The following is a 12,816-nucleotide window of genomic DNA, read 5'->3' as shown; positions in this document are numbered from 1 at the left end:
TGGCAGAGCGCCGGAGAGTGGCAGAGGGAACACTGGGGGGTGGCTGGCGGTGCAGTCAATGATGGTGGAGTGGCCGGCTGTGGAGTGAACAAAGGCAGACAGCGATGCAGAGTGAACAGCGGCACAGCGAGGGCTGCTGAATCACTGCTCAGTGCTGCCCCCCTCCCCCCGGGGTGGGAGGTTAACTCACGCAAACACACCTCCAAACACTGGGTTTTCACTGACCAAGGACAACTGTGAGTGGGGTGCGGTGGAGGGAGAGAGGACTGGCGTGTTAAAGGGACATTTGTTTGTCGGACTGTCACACTGCAAGGTGAGAGACTGAGGAAACGGATGCTGCCAATGTACTCTGGGGTGGGTGTTTTATTCATGGTCAGATGTTTTCAAATCATGCTTGTGGTGTTTTCCCAAGTAATGCCAGGTTCCTTTCCCCTTGTATTAAAAGTTTTCTCTTCTATACATGTACTTAGTGCTTGTGAGAGGAGACGTACTGGCTCTTAGAGGTACCAAGTGGGGGGTGTATTTTTTTTCAGATTACTGGGTGGGGACTCGAGCTGGTTCTGTGTTGTGTTGTCAAAAGGAACCCAGCCCTGGTTGCTGCTGACTCCCCCCGGCAGAAGGGTTACACCTAAGCAGTTGCTTATGTTGAAATAGAAGTTATATAGGGGTTACGGTTTTTCTCTATGCAGTGCAGAATCAGTCACTGTGCGCACATGTCTGGGTTTCTAATCCATGACTGTGCTAGGCCCACAATACACAGTGTGACTAGAGGCCAGCAGCACTGTCTGTAATATTCCCTAAGAGATGTGGTCACCTTACGATGAACCTAATTCACTCCGTCAGTGTGGTGGTGTGATCCCTCCTTCTAGGGTTTTGGAAAATTGTGATTCTTTTCCTCTGGTGTTTGGAGAAACACTTGATAGTGATCAACGGGGATTTTGGTTTTGCTCAGTGATTATTTGGTCTGCGAGAAGCTAGATTAAGGGCTGAGCCTTCGTTATTGTTGGACAGAATTGCTGTCCAGACAGTGCAGAAACGGCAGCAGCAGCTGGAGCTCTGCACTACCCAGTGAAATCACTGAGGGTTTGTCTACAGACTCAGGCTTGTGCTTCGGCCCTAACAATGGCTGTGTGGACATTCCTCCTCAGGCTCCGAAACCTGGGCTCCAGTCCCAGTAGGAACAACGACATGGCTATTTTTAGTACCATAATGAGAGCCCCAGTCTGTAGACCTGGGCTTTGAGATTTGTGGCTGCTGGTATTTTTTGCAACGTAGCCATAACCTAAGAGCTGAGAACACTTGGGGCTGGAGCAGTGCAGAAACTTCAGAAGGTGACAGCAGTGTGCAGTGGCAGAGTGGGCAGTGACCGGACTGGGCAGAGGCATCATTTGATTTTCCTGCATTCCTCCCCTAAGGCTGGAGCTGAATACACCTAACGGCACCCCTAGACCCTAGGACTTCACTTATGCTGGACAGCAAACTAAGAGTGCGGTGTCATGGACAGAAAGGGGAGTGGTGTGTTAACGGGACATTTGTCCGCTGGTCTTTCAGAAAGGGGGAAACTGAGGCAAAGCTACTGCTCCACCTGGGGCCAGGGATTTACTTGTTGTTTGCATACGTTTGAGTCATTGTTGTCATGTTTTCTCAAGTTAATGCCATTCTTCCTTCTCCCCTTAATAAAATATTTCTTTTGTCGCACACAGGCTCAGTGCTTGCAAGACAGGAAGTATTGCTTCTTAGAAACACCCAGGGCTGGTGTTTAGTTTTCCCAGATTTCTGGGTGGGAGCTCAAGCCAGTGTTGTGTTGTAATTTTGAGAGGAACCCCTATATATTGAAGCCAGAGCTGGAACTGGAAGAAGGGTTACATATGTATTGCAGAGGAGTTTAATCTCCTCCTTTGTACAGAGCAACCCTTATGCCCTGGCACCAACTCTTTCAGAGGATGGTCACAGCTCCTCCCAGGGCCATCATCCGCCCTGGGGCTCACAGAGATGGTGGGTTTTGCGCAGATCTCTGTATGCAGAAAGACACAGGACTTCAAAGCGGGAGACACAAACCCTGCCCCTCAGTCTGTCATTCTGTCCCACAGAGGGGTATTCTGGTGCCTCCCCTTGTCTAATGTCCCCTTGGTAATAAATCCAGTGACAACACAGGTCTGTGGAGTTCTTGGAACTGGCGGTCTTGGGTTCTGATCTCTTCTCCCCCAGGGTAAAACAAGAGAAACCCGCTGAGTGCAATGGGGTGAGGGCCAGATTCTGATACATTACCCTGAATCTATCTATCTATCTATCTATCTATCTATCTATCTATCTATCTATCTATCTATCTATCTATCTATCTATCTATGTATCTATCTAATGAACACAGTTCTGATAAGGCAGCTGCTGGCTGGGAGCCTCCTCTGTACAGCCTCAGATCAGGGTAAGCCTGGGGAATTTAGGAAAGACCTCCCTGCTCTGCAGCTAGCCCCTCCATCCCAAATGTAAAGGTGCTCCTTTAATCTGAGATTCCACAGAGTCTTCCCATCCCAGCCCCAGTACCTGTCCATGTGGTCCCTAGGCTGGATGGAGCTGGTGATGTTTCAAGCCCGGTGGGGTGGCAGCTTGGGAAAGACAGGGCCGCACCTTCCTCGGGCCACCGACTCGGCCGTGCCCTGTGCCATCCTGCTGGAACTGGCCACGGCCTTGGACGTGGAGCTGCTGAAGGCCAAGGAGCAGGTGAGAGCTTCCCAGGTTGGGGGTTCTACTCTTGTCTTGGGGAAAGGAATGGAGTCTAGTGTGCAAAACCGGGAGGGATGGGAGCCGGGACTCCTGGGTTCTATCCCGAGCTCTGCTGCTGTCCTGGGTGCAGTCCCCTCACCTGTCCAGCAGTGCCAGGTGTTGAGTGATCCCCGTGTCTCTCCCCAGGGCTCTGAGGTGACGCTGCAGCTGCTGTTCCTGGATGGCGAGGAGGCCTTCCGGGAGTGGAGTGAGAGGGATTCCCTGTACGGGGCTGTCCATGGCCAGTGCTCAGCACCAGCCGGGCACCAGCCAGCTCCAGGCTATGGTGAGAGCCGCCCGCCTGCCCCTCTGAGGAGTTCTGCATGGGGGATCTTTCAGGCTGGAGGGAGATGGTGAGGGTGCCTGTCCGGGGTAGGCGGGGGGCTCAATCTGTCTGCACTGGATCTTGTACCAATCCCTCCCTCAGATCCTCCTGGGGTGACTGGGCCCCTACAGATTTAACCCCTCATTGCCTCCTTGCAGAGCCTGTTTGTCTTGCTGGACCTGCTGGGGGCCTGCCACCCGACCATCCAGAACCACTTCCCCTTCACCGCCTCCTGGTTCGACCGGCTCGTCAGCATCGGTACCAAACCTTCCTTTCTTCCAGGGGTGGGAGGGGGCTTGCCCCCCCAGGCACCTGTAGCGGGACAGCTACCTCCTCCCCCGCCCACCAGTCCTGATGGTCCTGCGTCTGTCTGACAATGAATAAAGGTGCCTGGGTTCTAGGCCCAGCTCTGGGAGGGGAGTGGGGTCTAGTGGTTAGAGCAGGGGGGCTGGGAACCAGGACTCCTGGGCTCTATCCCCAGCTGTGAGACAGAGCTGGGAGTTGGGGATTCAGTCCCTGGGGCTGTTGACCTGGCATCTTTCACCAATACTTTATTTCTCTCAAACACGACTTGTCAGGTTTGAAATCTCCCCTCCCTCCCTGGCAGCGTCTCCAAGTCCTCAGGGAGCTCTGTTGTGAGCGGCCAGGTGTAGCCCCCTGTGGGGCTCATTCTGCCGTGCCCCAGCCTGGCAGGTCCCAGGAACCAGTCCATTCCTCACTCTCTTCTCTGTGTCGCCCAGAGAAGCGTCTGCACCGGCTGGGCCTGCTGCAGTCCCACCCCTGGGAGCAGACGTACTTCCAGAGGGAGCCTGTCTATGGGCCTGTCGAAGAGGACCACGTCCCCTTCCTTCGCAAAGGTACCTGTCCTGCCCCATGCTACCGTTCATCCAGGTGCAGAGCAGTGTGGGATGGACAGCTGGAGAGGCCTCCCCGGGGGAGCCAGGGAGGAATGTGTGCAGACAAAGCGTGGTGAGACTCCCCCAGGCTGCCACACAAGCCTGGCCTCATGAGTGGAGCAAGGGACTGAGACCTGGGTTCAGGTCCTGGCTTTGCCACTGCCCTGCTGGGTGACTTTGCTGCTGTCTTCCTCAGTTTCCCCATCTGTGAAGTGGGGGGAATCATTCTGACCCCCTTTGTAAAGTGCTTTGGGATCCCCTGAGGACAAGGGCTATGCAAGAGCTAGGTGTTATTTACAGGGGTAAAATGCTTTATAGATGATGTTTGCCTGCCTGGCACACTTCACCCCAGAGGTGGCTGCATTTTGAATTTAAGCTCTGGGATCCTTGGGGGTGAAAGACTTTATAAACATATCGTTGCTATCTAGCCACTTGGCCCTGACTCGCTTGATGTCTCTGGCCAATCTGGTTCCCATAATGCACCTGGGCCAGCTGCTCGTTGCTAGGTCAGGGGAGCACACGGCTCCTAGATGTAAGGTCAGGTTGTGCCTGAGGGCCTGGCTCCATCTACTGAGACAGTGTGCGCATTTAGAATGTCGCCCGCCGCCCGCTAGTGGCTGGGCCACATGGGGATAATAGTCTACTACTGCTGACAATAGTGGAATTACTCTTGTAGCTCCAGCAGTAGAGGCTGGGCTTGCAGTGATGCAGATCCTGGGTTGGATCCCTGCTGACTATCCATGTATCTGTCTGGCCGCAGGAGTGCCGGTGCTGCACCTCATCGCCACCCCTTTCCCGTGGGTCTGGCACACGATGGAGGACACGGAGCAGAATCTGCACCCCCCGACTGTGGAGAACCTCTGCAAGATCCTGGCTGCCTTCCTGGCCAAGTACCTGTGGCTGTGGCTACCCAGAGCCTCCCCTGGCGAGGGAACCAACCCCTCTCTGGGCCTCACAGGATCCTTCGCCCCTCCTGGGCCGAGCTCCATGGGGCCAGCAGCCAAAACACCCTAGGGACCAGGCAAGGTGGCTTGGGGGGCCCGGGCTGTGGCAGCCGCGCAGGGTCTTGGGGAGGTGTTACAATGCTGGGAGGATGGGAAGGGAGATTGTGCTGAGTCTGTTCCGGGGCTGCAGCGGGGTTGTGGCCGGCCCAGGAGTGAAACCTCTTGCTTGAGCCCCTTGAGCCCCTTCCTGGGCTTTACACGCCCCCCAGAGCTCCAGCCGCCAGGGCCTGGACTAGCCTTTTCCCAACAGGGAGCCTGGATCTCAGCTGGTCGCGTCCCCCAGGGTCCACGGCTCAGAAGCAGAAATAACTGGGCTGAACCTGGACTGTGCCAGGGGCAGGACACCGGGGGCTGCGGGGGGGCCAGACCTGCACTCTCTGCAGCACGGCCTCCAGCTGCCAGCCCACCAGGGGTTGCTCCTGTTAACGGGGCCCGTCCAGCCCTGGGGTGCTGGGCTCCCAGCCTCGCTCGGGGGCTGCTCCACAGTGACTCTCTTAACAAAGAGCTGCCCTGTCAGTGCTGCTGCCCCCTTCCCACATGCTGGGCAGCCCTGGGCACTGTGGGGCTGGGACACTGCTCCTGGCATAGCTGTTCCCTCCGCTCCGGCCCCTCCTGCCAGTCTCCAGCCGCAGCCCCAGCTCCCATCAGCAGGCGCAAACCCCAGCTCCCCTCCCCTTCCTTCAGCTCAGGGCTGCCGGGCCTGACTGTGTGTGACCCATGCGGAACCAGCACCCCCTTGGTTCCTCTCCACCTCCTCCCTCTGGATTGAGAGGCAGCACAGCCTAGTGGGCAGAGCACTTGACTGCACCCATGGGATCTGTTCCACGGTCTGCCACTAACTGGCCCTGTGAGTTTGGGTAAAACCCTTTTCCCCTCCCTGTGCCTCAGTTTCCCCTCCCATCCTTTGTCTAATTAGACTGTGAGCTCTTTAGGGCAGGGACTGTCTGTCTCATGTTCTGTGTATACAGCACCTAGCCCAAGGAGGCCTCTTAGTGCTAATCTGACAGACCATAATCACACCCTCTCAGCTCGCCCAGCCCAGCCCAGCGGCAGGGTGGTTATCGTTTAACAGGAGATGAAATGATTCCCGGCGCTTCAACTTTGGATGTGCTAGAAGCTGGTTTATTGTCACTGCTCAGTAGCTCCCAAGCAAAGCAAGCACTAAGCCGCGGGGCGCTGAGGTAAAGGCAAATTGCACTTGAACTAAAAACCCCTTTGTGGGATTCTGCGACCCACCCGATGGGTCCTTCCCCATCCAAATACTTTGCCCCTATCGGTAAGAGAGGCTCATGGGAACGGACTGTCGGGGTGAAAGGGGCGAGGGCTGAAAGCTTTGAGAGGCAGACCCTGCGGGGGCCAGGCAGAGCCGAGTGTCAGGGCTCAGGGACACTTGGGTTCCCTTTGTCGGGGGTTAACTAGCGACCGGTTTCTGGGGGATTCCAGATGAAATCTTCGCTGCAGATCTCGGGGGGGCTGGGGGCAGAGGCGGATTTGACTCTGGAATTGATAATTGCTCAGACGTTTCACACGGGAATGGAGGCGAAGTTTCCTGAGCTGTCCAGGGATTGGCAGGGCCGTCGCCACAGAGCTCGGCTGAGGCTTGGCCCCACCCCCCTGGACACTGTAAGACCCTGGGCGTGGCTGTGTGTGGACCTGGGCTAAGCTGACATGCCCGTTGCGGGCGGGAGCGAGGGGCTAGGCCTGGCGTCTGCCGAAGGAAGTAGCCTGGGGGAGGCAGGTGGCTCCCAGGCGCCATTAGAAATCTGAGCCCCTGGGGGTGGGGGAGGCAGCTGAGCCCAGGGGAGACGGGAGCATAACCCCAACTCTCAGAGCCCTGCTCTCCGGGCCTCAGGAGGGAGCAGGTGGGTGAGAAGTGAGAGGCCACCCCCTGCTGGGGGGCAGAGGTGTAGCTCAAGCAGGCAGAAGCCGCGGGCGGGGTCAGCGATGGCCCCGAGGCTGCAGGGACTCAGGCTTCAAACTCAGGCCACTGGCTTATGGCCTCATAGAGGGCGTCCCCGGGGCATTGGGTTGACTTCACGTTGCAATGCCCCTTCAGGGTGTAGCTTTCACTCAGGAAGCCCCCGGAGACAGCACATTGGATCAGGCTCTTGGCAGCGGTCAGGGTGGTGTTGTCACGGGCTGTTTCTGCAGGACACCAGCAGCCCCCTGTTAATTTCACACACGCCCCTGGCCCCTCTCTGCTGCTCAGGGGATGTGAATGTGGCCTGAGTAAATAAACACCCTCTAGCCCCGTTTTTGATTGGCCATGTCAGTGTCTTTCTCCCCCACCATTGTGTTTGGTAATGCGGCTCCCCGCCTCCACACACACATTTGCTTCGGCATGCTCCCCCTCCCCCTCCCTTTCCTGACCCTGTGCCCCAGCCCAGTGCCCCACCGCGGTGGAACCAAGAGCAGCTGTGAACTTCCCAGTTCCCCTGGGGGCCTAGCAGGGAAAATGTACAGACGGGACCCACGTACTGGACAAGCTGCCCAGGAAGCTGATTCCCAGTGACTTATTGTTCCAGTTCTTGGCATGGGCCCCCATGGTGCTCCAGCCTCTGCCCTCGTAGACTCTGTCGTCTTCGCCGATCAGGAAGCTGCAGGCAGAGCGCAGTGTGAGACCCGCATGGGCACGTCGGCCGCACCCTCCCCTCCCCATCGCTCTTGGCAGCTCCCCGAGGGTCATCGCTGGCCCGGCCCGGGTTTGAACCTGGGACCATCAGAGCTAGAAGCTCAATCCTCTGCCATGGAGCTAAAACTCACTGAGGAAAAGGACTGGAATGGAGGGGCCCTAACCTGTATTGCACTCTTTGGCCATTAGGTGGCACTGTGTGTAACACCCCTTATGGAAGGCACCAAGGGCCCCACCTGGACAGAGCTGGGGGTCGAGTGAGGGCTGTAGGGGGCCGAGATGTGGGGCAGGAGAACAGCGCTGGGAGCCGCTGCCCTGCTGGAAATTCCCAGCTGGGTTTCCATCTCCTGACATCACCATCTCAAAGCATTTCACGGAGCAAAATCTCTGGCCAGGTTTTCGTTGCAGGACGTCAGGACGGCTGCAGGGAAACGTGTCAATAACGCCGGCATGGGGCGGTGTCACAGAGGCCTTTGCTGGCCCCCACCCCACCCCATTGTCACGGCTCCAGCCCCACACACAAATGCTGTAGGAGTGTAACTGTCCCAGGCTAGTTAACACATTACAGCCCTGGTGGGGGGACAATCCTCGGTGCTTACGGTGACAGCACTGCCGAGAACACATGTTAAACCAATCAGCGAACCCACCCGCCTGCTAATGGGCTTACCAGGGATCCCTCCCCTGACTCCAGCCAGGGCTCCGGCCGGGGTGCAGCCCGTCAAACCCACCCACGGGCTTTCCAGTGCTTGCAAGCTCAGCACAGCTTCTGCTGCGAACACGACCCCTGGGAATCTGTGAGTGCCACAGGCCGGTCCCTCGATCTGGGAACAGGTCATTCGCAGCCAGTGTCTCGCTCCCCAGGGCGTCGCTTCGAAAGGCTGGGGGCAGAGGTGGGAATTTGCATCCCCGCCTTGGCTGGTCGGTCGTTTAACAAGTGTCCTGTGATGGTCCTGACCCTTCCCAGGGTTTGCTGGAGTCATGTCTCCCCCAGAAGAATCACGTCCCATCCCCCCAGACTCCAGACCCATTTGCATTTGTAATACAATGAACTCTGGAAATACCCACACTTCGTCCAACCTGCTTTGTGCAGGGTCTGGGAGGGAACTGCCGTCTCTGGCCCATTTCCCCCTACAGAAATGGGTGGAACCAAGCGCTGTCCGGCATCCTTGGGGAACCCATTGACTTAGTGCCTGGACAGGTTTCTCTTCTGTCTGGCATTTCTGCCATGGCCTGTCACAATGTCAGGTTTTGACGTTGCATTTAAGAAGCATTCTGCCCTCACGCCAGCACCCGGCCTCCACAAACCCGCCCGGTCGGCTGGCAGCCTCCTGCCCCAGTTCTCTCTAGAGCCCCTGGGCCGATCTCTCCCACGCCCCTCCTTACTCGGGGTGCCCCAAAACCTTTTCCTTCCAGCACGCAGTTCATTTTCTTAACTTCCAACATGGCTCGGCTGCATTATTAACGATGAGGCTTGTCCTGCTCCATCACATCCTCCAGGTCCTCCTTGCACTCAGCCGGCTTCTCCGGTGCTCCCAGTGTCTCCGCAGCCAATTGCTCCTGTGCTGGCCGATGAGCACTTCCACCGTCCTCTGCCCGTTTCTGACAACCCCACGTCTGCACCGTCTCCTCAGCTCCTTCCCCTCGCCCGCCTTCCCCTTTCTTTGCGGCGCTCGCCAGCCGCCCGTTGACTTCCCCATTTTGCGGCTTCCCTTTCTGAGCATTTTCTGTCACTTCCTTAAGCTTCTGATTAAAAGCCTCGCTCGCCTGATGCTGAGCTGCCGCCCCGGGTCATGCTTTCCCCTCCACTCTCTGGTCAGCCTCAGAGACAAGCAGCGCACACGTGTGATCCCACAGGCCGGCCGGCCGCTGTGCGGCCCCAGATCCTCCATGCATAACAGCACATTTCTTTACAAACAATCCAAGCTCTCCTTTACTATTTCGGCCATTCTTTGCCCGCATTTTACTCTTGATGGAGTTAATGTTTCGCTGGATCTAGTCTTACATCTCTTCTTCAAACTTTTCCCCTCCCCTGTAGGCCCCTAGACCGTCCCAGCCAGAGTCTCCACACATGGCTAGGTCTTTACTCCCGACACAGAGGTTGTTACCTTGCCCGGTCCGGTTCCAGCCGGTAAACTTGGGTTGGAGGATCCCCCAGGGAAGCAGATTTTTTACCAATTCAACTTCGATCTTACTTCTTACTTAAAGAGACCTCAAGGACCCAAGCCCCAGCCAGTATTTATGAGTTATTAGTACAGCGCTCAAACAGAAAGGCAGATCCATTACCAAGTCTGCTGAACCAAATTTTACAGCCGTTGACATAAACGACAGACTGATCCCCGTGATGTCTTTTGCCACGGCTTGCATACAGCCTTGCATTGGGAAAGAGGAAGAGATAAGCTGGAACTAAGTTACCTATAAGTAGTCCAAGCTGTATGCAAGCCGTGGCAAAAGACATCACGGGGATCAGTCTGTCGCCTGCAAAATTTGTGTCTGGTAAATACCATAGACTTCCCAGCACACAATCACACATCTGCTGCTTAAGCATAAACTTTTACCATCACTATGTTATTTATACATTTCCATTTGTTTGTGGTTAGTACATTTCTCGCACAGTTGCGTGGCAACGCAAATAACAGGGCGCTAGGCTACAAACTTTAGCAAACTGGCATTTTTCACTGCCTGTGAGAGTTTAGCAGCATTCCCAAAGCATCTCGGGAGTTTGGGTCACCAGTTGGCCTGAGGTCTGCTAGTAATTTGGCCTCTACCAGTCAACAAACCTTTGTACTGGTATAACGGCATCCCCATGGATGGGGTGGGGGGGTGTTGTAATGTTTTAACTAGACCGGTCCAGTTAAAGTCCTCAGGCTTTTGCATACAGACATGGCCGGCCTGTGGAGTGACCTTGGTTAAGTCACGTCCCCCTTGTGTGCCTCAGTTTCCTCATCTATAAAGTGGGGATAGTGATGCCAACTTCCTTTGTGAAGGGCGTTGAGATCTGCTGGAGAAAGGGGCTAGCTCAGGGCCAGGTGTTATAACTGGGGAGCAAGAGGGTCTGTCGCTGCCCCAGGCAGGTCGTGGGAGCTTTGTGGAGCGGAGAGATGGTGGCAGACATGGGTAGCAGAGGGCGCTGTGCTGGGCTCCAGTGGGGCGGGTTGGTGGCAGAAGGGGAGGTCTCTCCAGAGTCCAGCAACGCACCCAACAGCCACGTGCCCTGATGCCTGACCCCACTGTCATCGCCCCCAGCACGGCCCCCAGCACCTCTCTCATGTGTGTCGGGGGGGAGGGGATTTCTGCTTGGGCTGCCCCCACGCGCTGGCGCTTAAACTCCAAAAGGAAGCTTACAAGCAGTGCAAATTTGGACAGATGACTAGGGAGGAGTATAAAAATATTGCTTGGGTATGCAGGGGTGTAATCAGGAAGGCCAAGGCACAACTGGAGTTGCAGCTAGCAAGGGATGTGAAGGGGAACAAGAAGGGTTTCTACGGGTATGTTAGCAACAAGAAGAAGGTCAGGGAATGTGTGGGCCCCTTACTGAAAGTGGGAGGCAGCCTAGTGACACATGAGGTGCAAGAAGGTGAAGTACTCAATGCTTTATTTGCCTCAGTCTTCACAGACAAGGTCAGCTCCCAGACTGCTGCACTGGACAACACAGTATGGGGAGGAGGTGAGCAGTGCTCAGTGGTGAAAGAACAGGTTAAGGACTATTTAGAAAAGCGGGACGTGCACAAGCCCATGGGTCCAGATCTAATGCATCCAAGGGTGCTGAGGGACTTGGCTGATGTGATTGCAGAGCCATTGGCCATTATCTTTGAAAACTCGTGGTGATCGGGGGAGGTCCCGGACGATTGGAAAAAGACAAATATAGTGCCCATCTTTAAAAAAGGGAAAAAGGAGAATCCGGGGAATTACAGACTGGTCAGCCTCACTTCAGTCCCCGGCAAATTCATGGAGCAGGTCCACAAGGGATCCATTTTGAACCACTTGGAGAAGAGGAAGGTGATAAGGAACAGCCAACGTGGAATCACCAAGGGCAAGTCATGCCTTCTGTGATGAGATAACTAGCTCTGTGGATATGGGGAAAGTGGTGGTTGTGATACGGCAAAGCTTTTGATACGGTCTCCCAAAGTATTACTGCCGGCAAGTTAAAAACGTATGGATTGGATGAATGGACTATAAGGTGGATAGAAGCTGGCTAGATTGTCAGACTCAATGGGTTATCAACAGCTTGATGTCTAGTTGGAAGCCAGTATCAAGCGGAGTGCCCCAGGGGTCGGTCCTGGGGCCGGTTTTGTTCAACATCTTTATCAATGACCTGGATAATGGGATTAATTGCACCTTCAGCAAATTCACAGATGACACTAAGCTGGGGGAAGAGGTAGATACACTGGAGGGTAGGGATAGGGTCCAGAGTGACCTAGACAAATTGGAGGATTGGGCCAAAAGAAATCTGATGAGGTTCAACAAGGACAAGTGCAGAGTCCTGTACTTAGGACGGTAGAATCCCAGGCACTGCTACAGGCTGGGGACCGATTGGCTAACTGGCAGTTCTGCATAAAAGGTCCTGGGGATTACAGTGGACGAGAAGCTGGATATGAGTATCAGAGTGCCCTTGTTGCCAAGAAGGCCAAAGGCATATTGGGCTGCATTAGCAGGAGTGTTGCCAGCAGATCGAGGGAAGAGATTATTCCCCTCTATTCGGCACTGGTGAGGCCACATCTGGAGTATTGTGTCCAGTTTTGATCCCCCCACTACAGAAGGGATGTGGACAAATTGGAGAGAGTCCAGCAGAGGGCAATGAAAATGATTGAAAATGAAAAGGGGCACATGACGCACCAGGAGAGGCTGAGGGAACTGGGGTTATTTAGTCTGCAGAAGAGAAAAATGAGGGCGGGGGGTTTGATAGCAGCCTTCAACTACCTGAAGGGGGGCTCCAAAGAGGATGGAGCTCGGCTGTTCTCAGTGGTGGCAGATGACAGAACAAGGAGCAATGGTCTCAAGTTGCAGTGCGGGAGATCTAGGTTGGATATTAGGAAACACTATTTCACTAGGAAGTTGGTGAAGCACTGGAATGGGTTAACTAGGGAGGTGGTGGAATCTCCATCCTTAGAAGTTTTTAAGGCCTGGCTTGACAATGCCCTGGTTGGGATGATTTAGTTCGCGTTGGTCGTGCTTTTAGCAGGGGGTTGGACTAGATGACCT

The 12,816-nt window shown here is 55.4% G+C and overlaps 1 protein-coding gene and 1 pseudogene across 3 annotated transcripts; one reads left to right on the top strand and one right to left on the bottom strand.

Moving 5' to 3' along the window:
• The first annotated feature begins 1,122 nt into the window (after positions 1-1,122).
• Positions 1,123-4,995, top strand: LOC311514226 (glutaminyl-peptide cyclotransferase-like protein; annotated as a pseudogene). Its single transcript has 6 exons — positions 1,123-1,201; positions 2,604-2,718; positions 2,908-3,099; positions 3,244-3,343; positions 3,826-3,942; positions 4,742-4,995. The product of its transcript is annotated as a glutaminyl-peptide cyclotransferase-like protein (transcript).
• A 1,102-nt stretch (positions 4,996-6,097) lies between these two features.
• Positions 6,098-9,257, bottom strand: LOC311514233 (peptidoglycan-recognition protein SC2-like). 2 transcript variants are annotated; one of them, XM_084652660.1, is made up of 4 exons: positions 9,018-9,257; positions 8,285-8,495; positions 7,464-7,582; positions 6,098-7,130 (listed from the first exon to the last, which is right to left on the bottom strand). In XM_084652660.1, exons 1-4 carry the CDS (start codon positions 9,058-9,060, stop codon positions 6,952-6,954), a joined length of 552 nt encoding a protein of 183 aa, XP_084508786.1. In that variant the 5' UTR covers positions 9,061-9,257; the 3' UTR covers positions 6,098-6,951. The 2 variants fall into 2 exon arrangements, 1 of the variants encoding a protein (XP_084508786.1); XR_014709847.1 differs by lacking the exon at positions 8,285-8,495 and having other exon boundaries at positions 7,121-7,130; positions 9,001-9,257.
• Positions 9,258-12,816: the final 3,559 nt, after the last annotated feature.

This window comes from Lepidochelys olivacea, assembly GCF_965140295.1.
Source record: "Lepidochelys olivacea isolate rLepOli2 genome assembly, contig: Scaffold_30, whole genome shotgun sequence".
Classification (NCBI taxonomy): domain Eukaryota; kingdom Metazoa; phylum Chordata; order Testudines; family Cheloniidae; genus Lepidochelys; species Lepidochelys olivacea.
The sequence above is the reverse complement of the archived record's forward strand: the minus strand, read 5'-3'. Positions and strand labels throughout refer to the sequence as shown.